Source organism: Cygnus atratus, chromosome 3 (genome assembly GCF_013377495.2).
Source record: "Cygnus atratus isolate AKBS03 ecotype Queensland, Australia chromosome 3, CAtr_DNAZoo_HiC_assembly, whole genome shotgun sequence".
Lineage (NCBI taxonomy): Eukaryota > Metazoa > Chordata > Aves > Anseriformes > Anatidae > Cygnus > Cygnus atratus.
Genome location: NC_066364.1, coordinates 95,085,852 through 95,109,251, shown reverse-complemented (window position 1 = coordinate 95,109,251; position 23,400 = coordinate 95,085,852). Strand labels below are relative to the sequence as shown.

At 40.4% G+C, this 23,400-nt stretch overlaps 1 protein-coding gene across 1 annotated transcript in view; it reads left to right on the top strand.

The window, feature by feature from the left end:
- The first annotated feature begins 4,579 nt into the window (after window positions 1-4,579).
- The window catches only part of MTA3 (metastasis associated 1 family member 3), a 138,565-nt gene continuing 119,744 nt past the window's right edge, over window positions 4,580-23,400 (top strand). Inside the window, exons 1-3 of the mRNA XM_035562811.2 lie at window positions 4,580-4,718; window positions 6,391-6,458; window positions 8,238-8,331. Coding sequence (XP_035418704.1) covers window positions 4,691-4,718; window positions 6,391-6,458; window positions 8,238-8,331 — 190 coding nt within the window. The 5' untranslated portion in view covers window positions 4,580-4,690. The remainder of the gene's footprint in view (window positions 4,719-6,390; window positions 6,459-8,237; window positions 8,332-23,400) is intronic.

The following is a 23,400-nucleotide window of genomic DNA, read 5'->3' as shown; positions in this document are numbered from 1 at the left end:
TTTCCTTTTGTGATAGAATGGTTTTCGTTAAAGCAAATGCAGTCAGAACAAGAAGACAGATACATACCAGTCCAGGTCTGATTTATTTTGCAGAAAATGTCCTTAATTCAATTATATGATTTATGGGAAATAAAATTATATATCGGTTCAAAAGCAGTGCCATACGGTAGGCTATAGCATCTATCCACATAATTGTATGATACTTATTGAAAAACCATTACCAAATATCTCTTTTTCAATAGCCACTCAAAAAATATCTTGTTGCCAACATAAGCACTGCTTTTATTCACACATTGATTTAGTGGCATTCTTACAACTTTAAGATTTGAATTGAACATCTAAATCTTCAGTCTACTGATAATTCAGCAATTAACTTTAAGCTATTGTTTAAATCATATTTAATGAAAATAGTGACATTGTATTTAGCTAACAGTCTCTTGAGAGATCTGATTCACAGAGTCGATAAAAAACATTATTTCTGATGCCAAGAGAAGATGATTTTCTTTTGTGAGAGGGTGGACTTTTTTTTTTGCTGATTTATAAAGAGGCTGAAGCATCCATTACAGATTGCACCTAGTTAATTCTTCAGTAGAGGCAGCTAAAATTTTCTGTTGCTTACGATAATAAACAGTGAATTTTATATTCCAGTAAATTAAATTAAAAAAATCTTACACAATGCCTTTTATACAATGGATGTTATCTAAGGCTTTTATAAACATAATCACGAGTATCAAAATGGAAAAATGTATTTCTCTGGTGACTAAATAAGTGATAGCAATAAGAATTCTGTTTCTGCTAGAAATTCATTAATGAGCTTTTGCAATGAGTCTTTGCATTAGTGGAAAAAAAAAAAGTGAATGTACTTAAGCCTGTCTGATGGATGTACAGCCGTGCTAACTGGCATGTTCGTTCATGCTAAGTGACTTTGTATATTCTACATATTATTTTTGATTCAAATATGACAAGTCTGTGAACTACCTAAGTCCTCTGTGGCAATGAGTTACACTCAGTATAAGTAGGAGTTTAGGCTGATAAGAAATCTTGTAAAGTTCTTCATATTTTTAACTCTTTGCATAGGTTTCAAGCATACAGTCTGCTTACCCATTGTAGCAAAGTCTTACTAACAAGGCAGCCACATTCCCTTAGCATGAACTCATAAACCCTCTGCTTAGTGTTTCCTCTGTTGTCAGATCACTCATGCCAAAAAGAAACACTCAGCTGAGGCACTTTGAGTTAGGCCATGTAAGGATGGCCCAAGGATGGGAAACCTTAAATTTCATTTCCTTTCTGTTGCATCAGCATGAGGATGTGTCTCCATGAAAGGTCTACAGGGAGCTGAGCACCTTTTATTAAGGTACAAGCAACTCTTCAACATTTTTGTTGATTTCAGTATGGTGCTTCTACCTTTGAGAGCCAAAAACAGTCCAGTCTTAAACACGCTCCTATCAACATATTTTACTTTAGACATCTGAACTGTCAGTTTTATTTAGTAGGAAGATTTATCTTCAGCACTGGTGTCTTCTGCAAGCAAGTTTTGTGCGTGTTTGTGTTGTTCTTCTGTTCTGGCTTTTTCTTTTTTTTTCTTTTTTTTTAGATTTGTAGAGAAGATACTGGACAGGAACCTTCAAAATTAAATTCTTGGGACCCAAAACAGGATACAAGGACAGCATGACAGCTCTAAGGAGAGCTTCCCTGTGCTGTCACTTTCTGAAATGATAAGGTTGTCAGAACCTTTTGAAAATCTAGTCTTGGCGCTGCAATAGTGGGAAGAGAACATTGGAGTGAGGAGTTTTTGTGTCTGATGGAACAACCCTTGAGAATTTGTCCTGAAACCTCTGAACTTGTGTGAGCAGCCAGAGTTCTGCCAGTGGCTGAAAACAGCTTTTGGTTTCTGAAAAGCTACAGGGAGATGAAATGAAAACTCATGAATAAAATTCTCTGATAGTACATTACCATTCCCTTTATCCATTCAACTCCAGGTGTGAGAAAGAAGCCTTAAATTGCATGAGAAGAGAAAGTGATTTTTTTTGTGCTATCTCTAATGAAACAAAGAAACAAAAACCAACCTATCTAATCATTACATTTTTAAAATACAGCAAGAAAACCGTATAGCTCCAGTCAGCTTACCAGGTATTTAACATATATGATTTAGATCCACCTGCTGCAGCTAAAGGAAAAAAGCCAACACAGAGTGCGTGGCCTGGACAAGGCAAGGGACACTGTCCTGGTAAGGGGACAGAACAGAGTTCCTGCTCTGTGTTTAAAAATGGTCCCTTACACCCTGCTCTGGTTTTCTTGGTTATTTTTTTTTTTTTAAACTCTGATCACTTCCTTTGAACATCTTTGCTTTTCTGGCCCCATAAACTGGGTGAAAAGGACTTCCTCAGCTGAAGGGCAGTAAAGGTGTGGGGTGGGATGATGGGCTGCACAGGATGGCATGACCAAAAAAAGTCATCAAATGAGGTTCTTGGGTAAACTGTGTCTCTAATAGGAATAATCTAGTCTGTAACATTGACTGCAGTTACCACAGAACTGTGGTTTCTTTTGAACAACACAAATAATTCCATAGTTTGTAGCAGAGTGCAGTTTACTTACCAGGTTATGACAAAGCTCTTATGTGATTTTTTTTCTGCAGCAATGTTGTGGTTGAAACGAGGGCATTTAAATTTTCCATCATATTTAATTTAGAAAAATGAAGATGTTTACAGAGTTTTATTTTTTCCCATTCCATGCACTGAGATAGCACAGAAAATAAACTGTATGCAAGTGTTTGTATACATTGCACCAAAGTAAAATACACCGAGTCCTGCAGCCCAGTACCCAGGCACAGCTAGATGTGTCTCCACCCTCCTCAGCTTGCAGCAGTGACTTTGAACTACTCAAAGACAGCAGCAGAACACCAGGTTTGTGCGGTCTGACTGTACGAGCTGCATTAGTGTGAATAATCAGGCCCAGGGACTGAGTACTAAGGTATATAAATGACATTCTTCATTTATCTCGGCTGTTATGCATGCCTTAGCCAGGCAACTGTAAATAAGGTTTTATCTTGCTGTTTTCAGGACATCAACCTGGAGGAGAAGCTTGGGACTCCTGGGCTGTTTTCTCATGGGTTTTGAAAGGCAAATTCTGTATCTTCAGGAGCTGTCTTCCTTATTTATAAGCTGTGCCTTTGGATCGTGGAAGGGAGAGTCTGTTTCTATTGAAATGCACTCTATGCTGGAGGAGGGCACATTGTAAGCTTCAAAGTGTGGGAAATTCCTCTAGTGTCACAGTGCAGGCTTGAGCTGAGGGAAAGTGCTCAGAGACATTTTGTTTAATAGATAATGACTGGGACAAGCCAGTTATTTGAATTAACCGTTCTCTCGCCTTTAAAGTCTAACCTCTGTTTCATTAATGAAGCAGTAAACCACAAGAGTAAAAATAACATACCATTTAACTCCTAGCTATTTTTATTTAGGTCCCCAGTAAGGTGGTGTTATTGTGCCTGGAAATAACCAGCTGGATAGAGCTGCTGCTTTCCAAGGAGTTTCTGCGGGCATTTTTTCAGCTCCCACAGAAGTACTCGTTGGGAGACAATTTCAGCTCCCACAGATGTTTACATCAGGAGACAAAATAAAGGGAGATTTCAGATTTTTCCTTCCAAGGCATGAATGTGTGGCTGTTTACTAAAGAAGATGAACTCACTGGGAGTTTTGTTTGCTAGTTCCCTGTCTTTCAGGGATTCGGTACTGGGTTGTGTTGTTCAGTACATATCAGGGATTTCAGTACTGGGTTGCCTGTTTGACACGAAGCAGTGACTTAGGAAGTTACAAGTGCACTAAAAGTGGAAGAAACCTTACTCTGCCAGTCACTTGCAGGGGGAAATGGAGGGGAGGATGTGATCATTTGAAACATCGGGAAAACTTACTCGCTGTCGAGCGAACACCTTTTCTGATAGCTCTGGGTGCAGTGAAATGTTAGCTTGGCTCAAGATTCATGCACAGAACAGGTAATAAATCACCACCATCCATAGAAAAATGGCAAAAAGCCTTTCCCCTCGAAGGACGCATGCCAGAGCAGCATCAAGTTGTTGGTAAATAATATGGATTGCACTCGATGGTGCAGGCTGCACACAAACAGAGAGAATCGGCTTGGCCTGGCACCGATATTGCTGCTTTTTGAGGCATCCCCGCAACCGGACGATTTGCGAGCGATCTGCCCGGGGATGCTCCCTGCTGCGTGTGGGGAGGCACCCAACAAAGCGGCCAACAGGTGCTGCGCGCTCACACGTGCGGGGCGAGGAGCTTCCAACTTTCCCCGCACCGCGGCAGCCAGCTCCCGGGGAGGGGGGGGAGGACGCGGGGACACCTCAGGGCTGCGAGGGACACAAAGAGCCGGCCGGGGAAGGCGGGCGGAGGCCGCAGTGTCGCGGGGACAAAGCGAGGCCGCCCCACCTGCGGCCGGGCCTGAGTGGGGACCCAAGGGAAGGGAAGGGAAGGCAAAGGAAGGGGGGCGTTCATTAACCCCTTCCCCACCGGGCGGCTCCGGAAGCGGCCGCCCCGACCCTGCGCTGCCTCCTGTGCCCGGGCGGGGAAGGGGTGGCGCCGGGTGGGGGCGACGCAGGGCGGGGGGGCCGCGGGAGCCGCTCCCTCCTCGCCCAGCCCGGCCCGGCGGCAGCGGCAGGAGGAGGAGGAGGGCGCAAAGCGCAGACATGGCGGCCAACATGTACCGAGTGGGAGGTAGGTGGGGAACGGGCAGCGCCCGCACGGCGCCGGGGGTTGCTCGGAGCGGCCACCATCTTGTCCCCCCCCCCTCCCCCGAGCCTCGGCCCCCAGCGGGGCGCCCAGGCCCGGGCAGGGGGAGGCGGCCGGGGCCGGCGGGGAGGGAAGGAGGGAGGCAGCGAGGGGGCCGGGCAGTGCCGCCCTCCGCGGGGACGCCGCCACTTTCCTGCCCCCCACCCGCAGCCCCGGGCCCGGCGGCTCCCCGCCCGGCCAGCGGCAGCCCCGGGACCCCCGGGAGAGGGGGGCGGGACCCCCGGCCCCGCCGCTGCGGCCTGGCCGGGCCCGTCCGGCCGCGCTTCCCCGCGGGGAGCGCCTCGGCGCCGCCTGGTGCGCGCACAGCCCGGCCGGGCCTCCCCGGGGCCGAATAAAGCCGCCCGGGCAGCCACAGGGGGGCTGTCAGCTCGCCGGCCTGGCCCGCTGGTGGATGGCTGCCGGGCACACGGCGGGAGTCGCTTGTGGGTGTGAAATAAAAGCATTCAGTTTCCAGCCCTTCAACCTGCTGAGACCGACCCGGGTAACTTTCCCCAGGCTCTGGTTGGAGTGGACGTGGCTCTCCGCCGGGTGCTGGGGTTCAGGTGCACCGCTCGAGTTGTCTCCTACTGCTCTCCTGGGCGTTGGGATGGAGGACGCAGCCCAGCAGGGGATGGTGGCTGTTAGCTTGAGTCGCTTTCTGCATCTGCTCCCAGGCATGCTGGTGTATACGCATCGCCCATCCGCATACCCCGTCATTAGGGCGCTTAGGTTGTAATCCCATCAGCCTTTACTCATCAAAGTAATCCTTATCGGAGTGATGCTGGTGAAATCTTGGTAGGGTTTGCTTCTTAAGTCATCAAGTCCCAATTTTTTCATTTAATCTTAATAAGCAGTTACGAACGATATCCAGAGATCTTACTCTTCCTTTGGTGCTAATTGAGCTACCTGAGGCTCCGTTTCACTGTAATGTAGCGTCAAAGCATAGCATCTTATACCTTCTTATGGTCCCCTGCCATTTTTTTTAAAATAAAATTTGCAAGACGCATGGTACAAAAGTCAAGTATTGAGCGGAGAGGAGTATGGTTGGCATTTAATGGTTACTTTTTCATTTGACTAAAACAAATTTTGAGGAAAACTATTGAAGGAAATGTGTTGCGTGTCAATTTTTTGTTTGAATGTTAAATGGCAGTAGCTTTCAGGATGTGAGCGAATTTCCATAAAGTCTATGAAAATATTTCTATTCTAATGATCCTGTAAGAGATCTTGGCACAGAAGAACCCTACTACCCTCATGACTTGAGGATCTGTTACTGCTTAATATAGTTTGCGTGTTACTGAGCAGAGATGGCAACAAAGCAAGTATCACAAAATGTACATTACTTATTTGGACAACTGTACTACCACAGCACGTAATAATAAAGGTGTGATAGCGTATGTCACATAAGTATTATTTCCATAATCTAGAAACTCACCAAAGTGCTCTATGCTTAAATCTCCCCTGGTCATAGAGTGGTTGAGGATGGAAGGGACCCCTGGAGGTCATCTGGAGGTCACTCTAACTTTAGGGGGAAAAAAAACAACTTTGCACTAAAACATATATGTATTTTAGCTATATGATTTTTGAAATAATACAGCATCTTTCATTTTTTTCATTGCAGATTATGTTTATTTTGAAAATTCCTCCAGCAATCCGTATCTCATTAGGCGAATTGAAGAGCTTAACAAGGTATGCAAGTATCTAAGGTTCCTGCTTAGCGACTGAGAATCATTTGCCTTCTGTGAGATTTCTGTTGGTAGAATTTTCTGAATGTTTTTTTACTTCCTTGAGATTTCTTATGTATTTGTTTAAGTTTCAGTTACTGAAATACTGCTGTGTGATATATTGTAATTCTGCCCTGTTATCTAAGGAAACACCCAGTTTATTATTCCTGGTGAACAGGAGTACCCTGCTGTAAAAAAAAAATTCCAAGGCAATCCTGTGGATGATTGAGGAAGTTAGCAAATTTAGTTTTTTATATGGTGATGATACTGAGTCTATCTGGAGTGATAGTGATCATGTAATGTGTCTCCTTCTGGATATGTGCATAAAGAGCAAGTGGGTGTCCGTGAGACTTTTCAGTGATCTGATAACAATACACATCTTCTGTGTATGTTTATTGCATTGCTTATTGGTAGTTCTGAATGAAGGACAGTTTTCTGAATAGAAATTGAGACTGTATTCTATCTTTATCCTAAGTGCATTGTAATGTAGCATGTGTGGAGCCTTCTCTGTGTACCATTTTGGGGAAAGCACTAATATTTCTCAGTTTTCGTACTACCAAGACATTAAAAAAAAAGTGCTTTTCTCTTATTGACTGTTCAGTTGAGCAGTATTATATCTTACTGGTAAATTGTGTCAAAAGTTAATGACAGAAATGTTTATCATGATGTCATAAATGATGATTTTGTGTGTGTGGTTAGAAAATAAGTTATAAATAGCTGAACTGTAAAAATACATCTTATTAATGGGACACAACACTATGTCATGCCAGACATGAACCACATTGCTTGCTAGTGCTGTCCATCACTACATCAACTCAGATTGTACTTGGCAAATCATTTTGGACTTACTAGAGAACAATATTTTTTATATACAGTAATTGAAGCGATTCCAATTATGTTCTGAATATAATATTTATTATCTTTAATCTGCATTGTTATAACTTAATCTTGCTTGTGGGTGGTAGAGCCGAGTCATATATTGACTTCTTGGGGGAAGAGGTTTCCAAGATATAATCCAGTTATGTTACTTGTGAATTGCGTGCCATTCCTGTGTTAAAGGTATTGAGCAAATATGCAATGAAATGATTTGGTTGTCATTTTACTGGAGATAAGATGCTTTCTTTTTTGATAAGAAAATTAAAACATGACACTTCTTGGTGCCACATCTTGAGTTTAAACAACTTGAGGTGATTAACTTTTTACGATTTATAACAAGAGAGAGAGTGCAATTCTTTGAATATTAGTAGATTCTCTACATTATCATGGTAAAGTGTGATCACTGATATGAGTCATGAAAACAACTGCAAACTAAATTGCTATTTTACTGTGTAAGCTGAAGTGAATTTTCAAATAAACCATGTTCTATTAAAGGTGGTTCTGGAAAGAAATGTTGGAGTGCTTTGAAATCTATGTCCGTCTAAAACTGGGTTGCAAAAAACTCTTTACAAGGCTCTGGTATTTCTTGAGGATTCTTATGTTAACAGGATACTGGCATTACATCTCTCAGTAACTGATCAATATATAAAATCTTACGAGTAAATAACTATAATCATTGCTGTAATTTGATGTGAAATTGATTGGCCTGTGTCAGGATGCTCTTACTTACTTGAGTAATTTTGATTTCAGTCTGGCTGTTCATGTAGAAACTACTAATAAGAGGAAAAATTACAAGTAGAGGATGTATAATTTGTATTACTCAGCTGAGCAGGGATGCGTTCTGACTCAATTTATCCTTTTATTGTAGACTGCTAATGGAAACGTGGAAGCAAAAGTGGTATGTTTTTACAGGCGAAGAGATATTTCCAACAGCCTCATAATGCTTGCAGATAAACATGCTAGTAAGTAGACTGTATGGGGCATCTTTTCTTTCTATCACAGCCTGTTCAGTTTTTCTCAATTACTTCAAATTACATTTCTTTGGCAAGAGGAATATTTATTTATATTAGGCATTAATTAATATCCAGTTAGATGCTAAGGATTATCTGATACTGGCCCTGCTCCTAACAGTTGCTTCTGGGACTTCTAAACTATGTTAAAATGATTGAAAATCTGCATTTGAATACTTCTCTTTCTTTATTTTTTTATTTTTATTTTTTTAAAGAAATATAGCCATATATTCCGGGTTAATATCAGATGTAAGTCTTGGCTGTAAGTCAATTTAAGCTTCAGAGCGTTTTCATAAGAACTTGATTTGATTCAGGATAGTAATAAACAAGTGTATAAGAGACATACTGTAAAGACTAAAGTGTATCCCGAGAGACTGAAAGTCAGTGCACATTGCAAAATAGCTGTTATGTGCATTTAAAGGAACTAAATATTAATCAGTAAAGTATCATCTTGTTTTTCCAGAAAAGCAACAAAGTGGTGGTAACAGGGAAAAAGTCCCATTTTTGTCATGTACTTAACTGCCTTTGGTAGCTACTGTTTGGTCAACAATTGAAATGCTACACTTTTCTGTAATGCTAGAACCAAAAACTCTGAAGGCAAAAACAGAATCAATGAGAAAATAAATATTTACAAAATGTTGAAAACTTGTTTGTAAGTAACTGCAAACTGCTTGTAAATAACCAAAGTGTTAAAATGTTAACATCCACTAATTTTACCACATATATTGTAAATAACAGTTTGTTTATAAAAGACCTTAAACAATTATTATAGGGTTTATAAGTCTCTGTGTCCTGCAGTTTATCAGGATGTGTCTCTTTAAAATCATTAACTAGTGCCATGTTTTGTGTACAGATAAATGATGGAATAATAGGACTCTTAAGAAAATACAACATTTTTAAGGTCAAATTCTGATAATGTTACTAATGTGAGTATCCGTGGTGAAGAGAAACAGCCAGGTTTTAGCTTTTAGCCTATTCTTTTGTTGGTCTTAAAGAATTGGAAGTGATTTGAGTATGTGGCGTGAAGAAGTACAAGCTTGGTTTTTAAAGCAAGGAGAAATAACATGTACAGAATCTGATAATTTCTTTTAGAATGCCACTGTCTAAACATAGTGTAGTGTTTCAATCGAAGATATATCTTGCTTATGTTCTAAGGAGATGTTTTTTTTTTCATCTAGTTGCATACACTTCTGAATTTTTGATGACCTGTTTATGGTATTGTGCCCCCAGATTCATCATGGTCTTTTGAGTTCTTCTTTGTGAAATGTATAGAAGCATAGGACTTGGAGTGAGCCTCACTAAACTTTCCAATGCTTCTTTTGTATGGGGGGGGGGGGGGGGGGGAAGGTTGAAAACGATAACAGTCTTACTGGAAATACAGTTTTAGCATTTGATGTGTGAAACACGTTTAATTTTTGTTGTTGTCTTCTATCTTTAAAAACGGAGTGTCAGTTCTGTGGGTGTCATTCAATCTGAAAAAGTGAATAAGATTTTTCTAATTCTCCTGTGAGCTTTAGATTGCTGTTTTGTCAGCACTTCAGTAGAAAGGACTTGTTGATGGTCCGTTGCACTTTCGTTGTAGTATTCTAGCACTTGGATGTCAGTAGAAACACCATGGAGTCCTCTGTGTTTTCTGAATTGAGATTCTCTTGCTGTTTTCTTGTGAGAAAATAAAGATGTGATTTCTAACTGGTTCAACAAGCCCGTTGAGAATGACTCCATGTTTTGCAGGTCATAATTCTTCTAACCATTGTTCTTATCGATTAATTTTCTCTGTACATAATGTTTTCCTTCTGACCAATCTGGAATCTGCACAGCTAATTTGTCTCACGAGATGTGTATTCCAGTTACAGGGGAATAGCATGTAGGGTAAGATTGCTGGACTGGATCTTTGTACAGCTCATACAGCAGATGTAGCTAAATGTCACATCAATTTAAATGTTTTGGTTCTGGAATACAACTGTGTTCTGTTTAAAAATATGATGTACGTAAACAAAATATTTGGGTATTTATGATTTGAATGTTTGTATAGCTAAACATGTTGATACTTTTCTACCTGATTTGTTACAAAATAAAGGCTGAAAGATGGGAGTTTCTTATGGAATGGAAGCTCTATTTCAGTCACTGGCTACTCCAGCGTGTGTGGAGTCTGAAGAATAATGTCTGCTTGAACTTTTCTAATGACACTTTCTATTACTAGAGATTATTAGAGATTATTCTTTCTGAGTAAGGAAGCTATCCTGACTAATGAGCACTTTCCAAGATTTTTGGCAGGTGGGGATTGGCTGTTAGGGGTGACCCCATAGTTTGTGAAGGTTGTATTGTGTGATGGAGATAAGGGTCCCATTTAATAAGGAAAAAATAGCTACATAAGAAAATACTTAGGAACTTTAGATTTTTTTCAGTAACTCGAGTTTCAAAATGATTTTAAAAAATGTTTGGGAAAAATGGAGTGAAGTAGGTCTATGGCACTATCACAGGGAGTTGATGTACTTTTTTTTTCCAGATGCCTTTGAAAAAAGTTCAGGATATGTGTGTGTATATATATATATATATATATATAAAAATATATAAATATATATATATAAATATATAAATATATATATATATATATAAAAGAAAAATGGGGAAAAATCAAGTTTACCTGATGCTTGGGTTCAGAGGAGTTCCAATAATTTCAAATCATTTGACACAAATGTATGAGGAAATTGTATTACTTTTTTTTTTAGCCTGGTGTTTCTGGTGGAACTTAATTAAGGTAGCATTTTTATTTGTCTGCCAGCATCGTGCATGATGTCAGTCTAGATCTGTGAAGAGTTTTATTAGCCAGCTGCAACCACTGAAATCCAGAGGGGAGTTGAATGTTTTATGAGCCCTTGAAGACATTACGTTTTCCCCCTTTGATTTCTGTTACTATAAAACAGTGTATGGTAGGGCCAACTTGAATGCATAGGCAGAATACTGTCCAAGGTGAGCTTCTTGATCCTCCTAGGCGGAGTAGCTGAGTTCTCTCGAAGCATAACGCCCAGCAGCTTTGTGGTCATAACTGCTGCCGTAGGGTCACTGTCAGGAGATTGTTCCTGTCTTTGTGCAGCAAAGGCTTGCTTTATGGGGAGAAGAGATGAATAGAAGAGAGCACGCAAGCGCTATTGCAGCAGATGACCAAAGTACATAAGCAAAAGAACTTTGAGAGATGGAACAAAAACATATAGCTCATTAAAACGGGAGAAGCAAACATAAATGGGTGGCAGAGATGTTCTCTTAGGGAAGAGTGGCAGTTTCTTTCAAATTTCCAAATGTAGTCTGATCTGTAAGATTTATTTGATTCTTTAAGCTGTGTTGTTACAAACATTTTAGGGAAAGGTAGATATTTGTAGAGTGAACTGTGCTAGCTGCATACTAGCACTGGTGTTGGGTTGCTGTGAAGGGCTTGACTTCTGTATTTCCTTCTATGTAATAGCTTTAGGTGCTATTACGTGAAGCTGAATAGGCTTAAGAGCATGGTGTTAAGAGATGTGACACTGGTGTGTCATGATCACAACTTATTTTTATTGTTGCTTATACTTTAAATTCTTTATCCAGTCGTGTGCTACTGTGTACTACTATCTCTGAAGTTATTCTTCTGTTGCAGTTCCTCAAGCAGCATTTGCCTAGTCAACTGCCTGGGGAAGGATATTAAAAAAAATCCTGTTGTCAGAGGCTTTTTTCTTCTGATTTATTAAGAGAACTTGCTTTGACGTAGGTGTGCTGGACTCCTGACTAAATGCACTGAATATTTCTGGGCCCTAGATAAAGTCTGTGCACTATGTAACTCTTCTTACTAACAGAACTGATGCTCTTGTGAATAAGATAAAAAGTCAATTTAAAAAAGAATCTCAGGCATATTAGTTTCAGTAACTCAGAGATCAAAGGTAAAACTGAGGTTTTTCTTATTTTCTTGGATTACAAAAATAGTCCAAATCTCCTTTTTTCCCATTTTATGGCATCATATGCTCTTTGTTGAGATTGCTTGCTGTTTTTACTCATCATAGTTGCACTTTATTATAGGACTTGTTTTAGCAATCAGCTCTTAGACAACCATGTTTCATGTCTCATTGCTATACAACATGGTGTTTCTACTACAGGATTTCTGTATGCCATAGAGGAACGTTTGGAGTACTTGGTTCTGACCTTGGTATGACACTGATGATCGTGATCATAAATATCCTGATCATAAACAAATCAAGAATCCTCACTGCACTTCATTTTCTTTATCTGTAAAATGACACGCTCAATATAAAAGTTCTTATTTGGTCTAAGCTGGTGAAAAAAATTATAGCTACACTTTCATGTTTTTATAAAATATTTGTCATTGGGTTTCTGAATATATGATTGCTGTGGCATAGTAGTGGTCTTAGTATTCAGTTCCAGGTAAAACCTATTAGAGTTTTTCAGTCCTCTTCAACAATTCAAGAAATTTAGCTTAGATTCATCTTCCAGTATGTTTCTCAAGAGTAAATAGAACTGAAATGGGAATAGGGCAATCTATATACTCAGTCTATATGTGAAAAAGTATGTCTGTGAGCACCCTGGAGGGTCTGTAAAGGACTTCTAAGTAAAATGCATAAGATGCTTTGTGTCGTTCAGTGTTGTTCTCTTTTCTAAGTCATGTATTTGACTGTATAATTTAAAACACTAACAATACAGTATTACTGGATTATTTTTGTCCAGTCAGATGGTAACAGCCAAAAAGTTGTGTGGTGTTTTCTGTTGTTGTCCTAATCCTTTTTCAGTATAGTATTTTTTGTACATCAAACTAAAAAGCTGTTATTCAGAAGGATACAACATTTATTTACTCAAAATTGCTTTTCTGAAAAATCACTTTATGATGAGAGACTTCTCTTGTTCTCTTAATTCGAGTTGTATAATGTCTTAGAATATAAAGCATCTTTTTACTGGAGGTTTTATGTGAAACCTTAAAATTTGCTATTTCTGGTCCCGTTGGTTCCCTTGAACGCCTATTTTATCCACAGTCTTTTTAGTCAGAGGCATGTTTTGTCAAACAAATGCCAGAGATGAATGTTAAACCTTGCATTGCATATGATCCACTTTATCCACCTTTATCTTAAACGTTGAAGTAATTAATACTTCCTTTTTAATACTCGTTGTTGTATCCTCTGTACAACTTCCAGGGAAAAATTTAATACAGTTTATTTGCTTTACTGATAACGTTAGGAGAGGATGACACCCATTCTGTAGGGCAGGATGTGTGTAGGGATGGAGTGTGCTTAGTTGGTTACTCTTTCAAGGGAGTTAAGTCTGGAAGAACTGCCAGTTTAGCTTGAAGGGAAAGAAGATCACGGTGTTGCATTGGTCTTGATACGAATAAAACAAACAAATCCATTTTTGTCTTATGGTCACGTGGGTGCAAAAATAAATCCATAGAGCTCAGGAGTTCAGTTGGTTAGTTGTTTTTACAGAAATGCATAACTGGTTCTTTGGAGTTTAGTATTCAGTCGGATTTGTGGTAGGGTTGCAGTTTGTGTTTTAATTATCGTAAGTGAGAAGCCTCCCTCTTGCTTGCTGGTAGGATTACAAGTCTGTAAGGTGATGAAGCATACCATTTTTCTGAGAGTCAGATAGGAGGGAAGGGAGCTAAGGATTGGGATGGCAAAGCTGGGGATCAGGGATAGGAGAGTCTTGGAGCATTTATAGCGGAGGAGGCTTGGCTGCTAGATATGCCTGAGGAGTGGGTGTGCAGACTTGTGTAACTGGTTCAGTGAGACACTGCCTTCTTAATTTCAAGGCTTCTGTAAATATAAACAAGTGCTTGTTTGCAGGTTAGTTGTTTATTCCCTCCCCCCTCCCCTTGAGTAGCAAAGAATTAAGAGAAAATGATTTTTGACCTGGAATTTCTGCCCCCTTTTCTTTCTTTTCAAAGACACGTCCTCTGTTTGTGAGCAAGCCATGGGAAGACTTGTGTTTGCTTTGTAGGTGGGGTGGTGAACAGAGGAAAAACAAATATGGTAAGCTAGGAAAGCTTAGGAGAACGAGCTCCAGTGTGTCTCTTGCTTGAGACTGGAATTTTACATATTATATTTAGTTTACATGTCTCTGTTAGTTGACTGTAAATAAGTGCTAGCAAATTCAGGTTGCTCCTGGGTATCCTCAGGTCTGTGTTGTGGTAAGACACACCTTAGGAGGGCCATTTAAGAATGATAACGACAACGAAGTCTTTAACCAGTGGCAGAGTAGCTTTTATGCTAAGGGATTTTTGTGTTAGTGTAACTATCACTTACACTGAAAATGAGTTTGGGGATTTTTTTTTTTTTTTTTTGTAGGGAAGACATGACGTTTTTCATCTCCGGAGACAAGGGAACCTGACTTTTTCCTTTATTTACACAAGAGAATTACTTCAGTTGTAATTTATTTGGAGAATTGGGGGTGGAGGGGAAATCAGACCTTGCTGAAATAGAGCAAGCCTTGTCCAAATTCACATCCTTGTCGCCAAGGAGAAACTTGTCCCAAGGCTCCCAATTATCCTTTTCAAGGGTGCTTTGGGTAGTCTCATAAATTATGTGTTTTGTTCACTACATTTTGTACAGGAACTGCATACTTGTGATTTTTTTTTCCCCCAATGTTGAAAGCAATAAAGAAGCAGTAATGAGGAGCTTTTTGCTTCTGACGATCAGTCTTCCTTTTGTGAATGACATTTTAGAATTAGTAGTTAACCGTAGCGTATATTGTCTCATTAACCAGTTTGCTGTCAGCTCTAAGTATCTTGTGGAATTACTAGCTTCTGTGGCTGTTTAGTCAGTTTCTTTGGTGCAGAATGTCTTACTAGATTGTGAATGTTAATGATCTTCCCTTAATGGAGTGAATGGGTTTCCGGTGAAGTTCATAGTTGCAGGAGATGGTAGCTCTGATGGCAGACTTGCATAAGTACATTTTATTCACCTGAGTATATGGGATCTGCATTTGGGTATGTAGGACTTTGCACGTATTGTTGTTTGTCCACTGTATGCAGTTTGTGTAACTGCGTCTTGTTTTTTGCATCTACTAGCAAACCAGCTAGTAGCTGCTAGCTTCATCTGTTAATCTCTTAAGAATAGATTTATAATTTTGGGCAGCCATACCTAGATTTTTTTTATAGTTCCAAATCTGATCTTCTAAACACAATTTAAAAGGCTTGAACACATTGCTACCAATCTCTTAGAATGTAAAAACAAACTGAAAAGAAAGTCTGGATTAATTTAATGAGTTTGCTGTGGAGAGTGGAAAGCTGCAAATTACCAATTTACATTTATGCTGAAAGCTGTTTAATTTCAAAAGTTTAATGAATCTGTGAAATCTAACTACTGTTTTTATTCCTTATTAATTGAAATCATTTATTCAATGTGTTTCCTCAGGAGGGAGTGACTCACTGGAATACAAAAGAAGGCATCACTTTTTTGAGCTCTACCCACAAAATAAATTCTTTGCATTTGAGTTTTGGGAAGGAGACAGCATTCACAGAAAACTGTCTAGGCATTGTGCATTCTCTGTTTCCCAGTGTTCTTTAGGATCTGTTCCCATTTGGTCAGGCTTAAATATGTTTATCATTATTGCCGTGCTTACTGTTTTGTGTTTGTTTTGATTTGTGGAAAACATGTCATTGTCATTTCTCAGATACTTTTTCTTGCCCCCTTAGTGTCTGTTAATTGTGCAGACCAATGTGTGACCCTACACTGTTTTCTCGAGACCTACAAAATACTGATATTATTGATCATCATAGTTTGCCTCACAAAGATAAATACGATGTTTCACACCTCCTAGGTTTTCATGATCTTGTGTGTTTCTACATCATGGTGTTTTTTCCTCTCTTGGCTCATAATTTTAAGTGAATGTTCCCAAGGCATAAATTTTAGTCATAAAAAAATTGCTAGGTTATTTGTATCTTTAAAGCTACAATTAGAGATGCATTTTATGGCTTCAAAGACTTCTGTGATAGTTTGCTTGAATCAGTAGTTTGTTGCTTACAAATGTGAGTGATGCGAACTCGCTAGTAATACAGAATGACTTTTTTCCCACCTTACAGTGGCAGTTAAGTGTATGAATCATGGATGAGATCTGGTGGTTTAAAGGCTTATCAGCAGTAATTCTTGCATATGCCTGTATTGTGCAGTGAAATGAGGTCTGTGATAGTTGTCCTTGATGATACTTGTGTGCGTCTGAAAATTCACACAGGATGATGGAGACAGAGCTTATTAGCTTGGGCAAGGCACTGTGTGAGAATGGACTTAGTGCTTCCTACCCAAGCTGACTCATGCACTACTGAGTACGTGTGGTGCGAGGTATTACAGAAAAGGTAGAAGTGGCAAATAAGATTCATATAGAAACTACTTCTGTGGTTTGCCTGTAAATTTGTGTTTTTGTTAAATGTAGCCTGCACAAATGACAGGGTATGGACTCAAGGTTACCATACATGTTGAGTTTGATGTGCCCTAGGCCACATGGAGTAGCAGAGTGGGTGTTTGGAATGGCAATTTAGAGATGTGATTTGCCTTTTTGATCAATACCTTGTTTTTCCTTTCATCTACTGTTTGTAAAGCTCTATCGGTGCAGGGAAAGCTTTGTAGTGTGAACCTGTTTGTGTACTACACAAGTGCTTCTGCAAGGATCCTGGCAGAGAAGTGTTTTATTCTAATGTAGAATATATTACACCCATGAGCAAAACAAGTTTGACTGGTTAAAAAGTGCAATTTTGCCAGTAAAAGCCTGTTCTACATTATGAAATTCCTAAAAGACTGTGGAGAGCTAAGCAGTTCATTTTGACTGTCATCAACTGTCTTAATCCAGAACTTGTTTCCAGGTTTATCGCAGTATGTAAGATGTCTTCTCTGTCCAGATTGCATAGTTGATGGGCTGTGCATACATCGGAGGTTACGTAAACACGTGTGCTTTTTCTACTTGTGCAACAGGTTAAGCATGTATCAAAAAATCAGTTTTTTAATCTTTCCATTTTGCTATGCCAAGTGATGGATTTAAATTTTCACTTGTCTGTCCTTGTTTACATGAGGGATTGGGAGTGATACACAACACTGAAGACAGTGGTTTGTTGCAGCTTCCTACATGAAAAGTACACCCTTGTTTTGGCTTAAACTAGCGCTGAAACTTAATGTTGGCAGGGTCAGTGGCCTGTAACCTGGCCTTACAGAGTGCTGTGGGGCCCTTTGCTGTGTGACAGTTCTGCTGGGTCAGGTCCTGTGACTGATGCTGCTGTTGTGAATGAAATCCTGATGTTATTCTCAGTAGGGCCTCAAGAGGCCAAGAACTAGGCTGCCAAGTATCACACAAGAAAAAACACTATGATCTATGGCCAGCTTTATTTTTGCCTTCAGAGGGTGACTACCTTCATATACTTCTGAAATGCTCTTCTCTTTCTTCTGTTTTTAATAGGGGGAAAAAAGCCCGGGATCAAAATACTGAATATTCAACATGTATGAAAGAAATAAATGATGATTTTTTGATATTTTTACTTGGTACTGTATCCAATGTGATATTTGACAGCTTCATTGATTTCCTTGAAATTTTATTTCAGTTTATTTAAACAAGAAAAAATAGCGTATATATTGAAGACCTCACTAGTTACTACAATGTGATGTTTATTCCTACACTGATTTCCCTACTCAACTGGCGTCATAATTAAAAGGTTTAAAGATTTAAAGTGACGTATTTATTTAGATTTCTTTATACCTTTCCCAGTTCATAAATATATAGTTCCCTTTCATTAGAATCTTAACTCTATATTCTTTCCTTGATGCATGTACAATCTTGAAGATATATCATTAATACAGTTGAAGATGGAAAAAAACATAACTTTCAAGTCTTAGACTATCACAGTGAATTAACTTTTCTTCCTGCTCATCTCATTAGGTCTGTAAACAGAAAAAAATCTCTTACCATGCTGGTGTTGAGTAGACATTATGTTGGATAATATTCTTCTCATTTTAAAATCCTGGACATAGAACTTTAATGTATCTTAGTTAACTTTACTCAGGAACAGGATACACAAATCGTTTTCTTTGCATTTTTGCTTTCCTTCTTTCCTCCCTGTAAAAATCAAACAAAATTCAGCCCTTCTGGAAGGAGATATTGTAGAAGATAAATCGTCTGTGTTTTATAAGCAGAATCATATGCCATTCGGAGTAGGGGTAGGAAAGTGCTTCTACAATCTGTGCCTTTTCTTTGCCAACACATTTTGAAAAGCTGTTTATACCTGCTACTGCGGATATGAATTGCTTGTTAGAAAAAACAGTTTAGATCTCTGAAACTCTGTGATTATTATTGTATTACAGTAAAATAAAACAATAGTATAGTTCTTAAATGTGGACTCCTACAGAAAGCTTAAAAGATTTTTGGTGTTCTTAGTTCTCTGTGATACATGTTTTTTAAAATATTTTCACTGCATTTTACTAAGGAGAGGCAATATTACCACTTGTTAACTAATTCAGGCATACCTTGTCTATTTTAAAGGAAAGACCATTTAAAACAAGATCTTATGAGCAGGTGGTTTGCACAGAAAAGTTGAAATCCAAATGATGGGAAAAGTTGCTAATAGGATCAGTCTTATGAAAATGGAAGATACACATTTCTCATTGCTCAAAATCAGGTCTGATAATTAATCTTGAAGGCGAAGAGTTGGGATTATTTTCTTTTTTAAAAAGGGTAGAAAGGAAGGGAGCTAGACCGGTGAGCCTCCCCTCTGTGCCTGGATAGATTGTGGGACAGATCCTCCTGGAAGCAGTGTTAAGGCACATGCAAGACCAGGAAGTGATCTGAGACAGCCAGCATGGCTTCACCAAGGGCAAATCCTGCCTGACCAATATGGTGGCCTTCTGTGGTGGAGCGACTGCATCAGTTGACAAGGGAAGACCAACCAATGTCATCTACCAGGACTTCTGCGAGGCCTTTGACATGGTCCCACTTGACATCCTGATCTCCAAATAAGAGAGATGGATTTGGAGGGTAGACCATTCAGTGGATAAGGAATTGGCTTGAAGGTCACACCCAGAGAGCGGTGGTCAATGGCTTTGTGTCCAGGTGGAGGTCAGTGATAAGTGGTGTGCCTCAGGGACATCTGAAGTGTCCCTCCATCTTGGGACTGGTGCTGTTTAATGTCTTGATCAGTGACATAGACAATTGGATTGAGTGCACCCTCAGCAAGTTCGCAGATGACACCAAGCTGAGTGGTGCAGTTGATAAAACAGAAGGAAGGGATGCCATCCAAAGGGACCTGGACAAGCTTGAGAATTGGGCCCATGTGAAAACTGTGATCTTCAACAAGGCCAGGTGCATGGTGCTGCACCTGGGTTGGGACAATCCCAGACATGAGCACAGTCTGGGAGAAGAAGTCACTGACACAAGCACTGCAGAGGACTTGGGGGTTCTGGTGGACGAAAAGCTTGACACAAGCCAGCAGTGCGAGCTTGCAGCCCAGAAGGCCAACTGTGTCCTGGGCTGCATCAACAGATGGGTGGCCAGCAGGGCGAGGAAGGTGATTGTCCCCCTCTGCTCTGCCCTTGTGAGGCCCCACCTGGAGTGCTGCTTCCAGTCCTGAGGTCCCCAGCACAAGAGGGGTGTGGGGCTGTTAAGAGAGGGTCCAGAGGAGGCCACAAAGATGATCAGAGGGCTGGAGCACCTCTCCTATGAAGACAGGCTGAGAGAGCTGGGGATATTCAGCCTGGCTCCAGGGAAACCTCATTGGGGCCTTTCAGTACTTAAAGAGGGCTTATAAGTTAGATGGAGAGTAACATTAAATTTACTCAGACAGTTAGTGATAGGACAAAGGGGAATGGCTTCTAACAGGGGAGGTTTAAATTAAATGTTCGGAGGAAATTCTTCACTCAGAGGGTGGTGAGGCACTGGCACAGGCTGCCCAGAGAAGCTGTGGATTCCCCATCCCTGGAGGTGCTCAAGGCCAGGCTGGATGGGGCTTTGGGCAGCCTGGTCTGGTGGGAGGTGTCCCTGCCCATGGCAGGGGAGTTGGAACTAGGTGATCCTTAAGGTACCTTCTGACCTATGTGATCCTGTGATTCTGTCTGATACCTTGGTACCAAGTGATCCACATAATGTTTGTGCTGCTCTGAAAGAATGATTAAATGATTATGTTGAGAAGAGCATACTCTCCTACCTATGTGGCATTGTTGTAGGCCTTCATATTTCTTGAGCCAGATGCTTTTTTTTTTTTTTTCCTGGGCAATATCAGGTTGCTTGTGTTCGCTCTTGCTCTCTGTGTGGTTTGCCAGCCTGGATTTGAAGGTAGAACTGAAACTTCTAACATGCCTTCCCATTGCAGCCCTAAATATGTTTGTACTTTGAAAAATAAGTAGTTGACCTCCTGTTCTGTTGATGAGCACGATCCAGTAATTGTACATTGAAAATGTTAATCATAATGCAAATAGCGTTGTCCATGGCACAATTTTGAGTATGCTGTTTGCTGCCTGTACCAAGGAACTGTGTAAAGGAGCACTGCAGAGGACTGTTGCTCTGCACATGCCGCAACAGGTTGCTTCAGTTTATAAAGGTGTTCACATGATGAAATGCAACAGGTTCACATGATGAAATGCAAAATATCCTGTAACAGGATATTTTCCCTTTTGAAGGAGTTTCTATTTGAATAGGTGAGACAGAAGCCAGGTTAAGGGAGGGAGGAGAGAGAAGGGAAACTGAAAAATCTGCATCTAGGTTTATGATATAAGATTGCCGGCTGTTTCATCATTGCTTGCACGTCACTGTTTTCACACTTCTGTGAGACCATTCTGTTTTGCAGTGTCGTCATAAGCTAGTTTGCAGCACTGGATAGCAGTGCTAAACTATAATGTGCTTACTCCTGTATTTATTTGTGTAGCATTTAATTTACCATGATATATTTGTTAATGTAGCACACTATAATTTGTACTGCTTACGAAGGTAATCCTTCCCTGCCTTCTACCCACAAGCTCCTTGCTCTCAAAAATCTTCAAAACCAGTTATCCAGAAAATCCGTCCATCAGGTTTTGGAATGGGGAGTTTTCTGATGATGAAGACTGTGATAGCTTTCATTAAATATTTTTGCTACAAGCCTATGACAAACATGAAATAGTTACTAAGTTATATATGACTGTCATTCTGCGAATTATTACTCTATAACATGCCGCTTGGAAGTACTCAAAAAAAACCTTCTGCGTAACTTTAGAAATATTTTTTTTATTGTTGGAGAGTAGGTGTGGCATCTTAATGGTTGTGGAGTGTAATTATTTCTTTGTTTTGTGACCTCCTTTAGAAAAATTATGATGATGTAGTGTGAAAGGATTGCTTGGATAATTGTGCAAGAAAATGGAAAATCCCTTGGAGCAAACGTGTATCTATGCTATCCAGGAGGAATTAAAAGTACACCTGTTCCCTGTAAGCATAACCAACCAGTCTTTTTTCTACCTGCTAAATTGTTCAGATTCGCACAGTAGGTAGCTAGATGACTCAGAACCCATACAAATTGTGCTTTAGATTTCTGATCCTACCTGACAGTAACAGTAGATATCAGGCGGATGTCACGTATTCTACCAGCCATCTGAATATTCTACTAACAGACACGGTGTAAGTAGAGCTAATTAATTCAGCTTTAGTAAACACTTTCTCAGTCAAACTGACAGTATAACTATGTGTAGTCTAGCTCACAAAGTTGATTAAACTGCTTTACTGAAGCACTTGGGGGTTAAATATCACAGTGAAGTTGGTACAACACCACATGTGGCAAGAAACTTCATGCAGACTGAGCAAATTGGCCAACAGCTCGGTTAAGAGAGCTCTTCGTTCACAGTCTGAATAGAGTTGTTCGTATAGTCAGACTTAATGTTTATCTTTTGTACTCATTTTGGCAGCAAATAGATTTGCTCCCTATCCCCCAAAATCTATATTTATAATTCTTTCTGCTGTAGTGTCTAACTGCCAAATGTGCGCTTGATGTTTTTGCTGCAGCCAGCTAAGCTTAAAAGATTTACGCACCGCCGTCTTTCCTTTGATGTGCGTGGTAAACTGGCTGCTGTTCAGCATTCTCGGCCTTTTATCTGTATGTTTTAAAATACGTTGGCAATACCCATCGTTTATATAGTTTTGGGGCTGAGTCTATACTCAAAGGTGTACAGGAAAGGAAAAAAGTTTAGAGGTTGTTCTTAAAGTCGGGCTTAGTGGCGTTCTTTGAACTGAAATTTATGCTGATCAAATAGGATTTTAAAGGTATTTTAAAAACACTGTCACAATTTGTGGAGTTAAAGCAGGTTCACTAAGTTTGTTAAATTTCTCAAGTCTTGCATAAACTAGGTATAGCTAAGCTGAGATACGGTTTCAAAACTGGAATCAATTAAGTTTAGAGGTAGGAAGTTAATGCGCTGTGGTTATGCTGCTGGTTTAATTCAGCATCAGCCTGTCCTGCTGTTGAAACAAGTGGTCTTGATTTTATTCCCCCCCCCCCCTTCCCCTTCACATCTTCCCGGTTACAGCCCTTATTCCCGCTTTTTCCTTTTATGCCAGGAGCAGCATTGTGGATGGGCACGCTAGGTCACAGGCTTGGAATTAATCTGGATTAGAGTGCTATGAAGTGAACAAAAAGCTAACTGCATGGTCTGAGCCAGAGGGTAGCAGTTTAGGGTTCGTATACTGGGACCTGCCCTTATCAGCGGCCTGGGGCACAGTAATCGTGTTCCCAGGCTGACACCACCTGGGGGGAGCCAGGTGCTGCCCTGGAGGGGAGGGCTGACACAGACCTAGTAAGCAGGAGGAACGGGACACCGGGAACCTGGAGACAGCTTGGCAGGAACAAAATGCCAAGTCCTGTTTGCGGGAAGGAAGAGCCCCTGGCAGGGATGCAGGCTGGGGGGAAGCAGCTCTGTGGGAAAGGCCCTGGGGTGCTGGCAGAGGGCAGGGCCCTGGTGACAGAGGAGGCAAAACAACAGCATCCGGGGCTGTATCACCAGGTGCCTAGCCAGTGGGTGGAGAAAGGTGGCTGTCCCCTCCAGCAACTCGGTG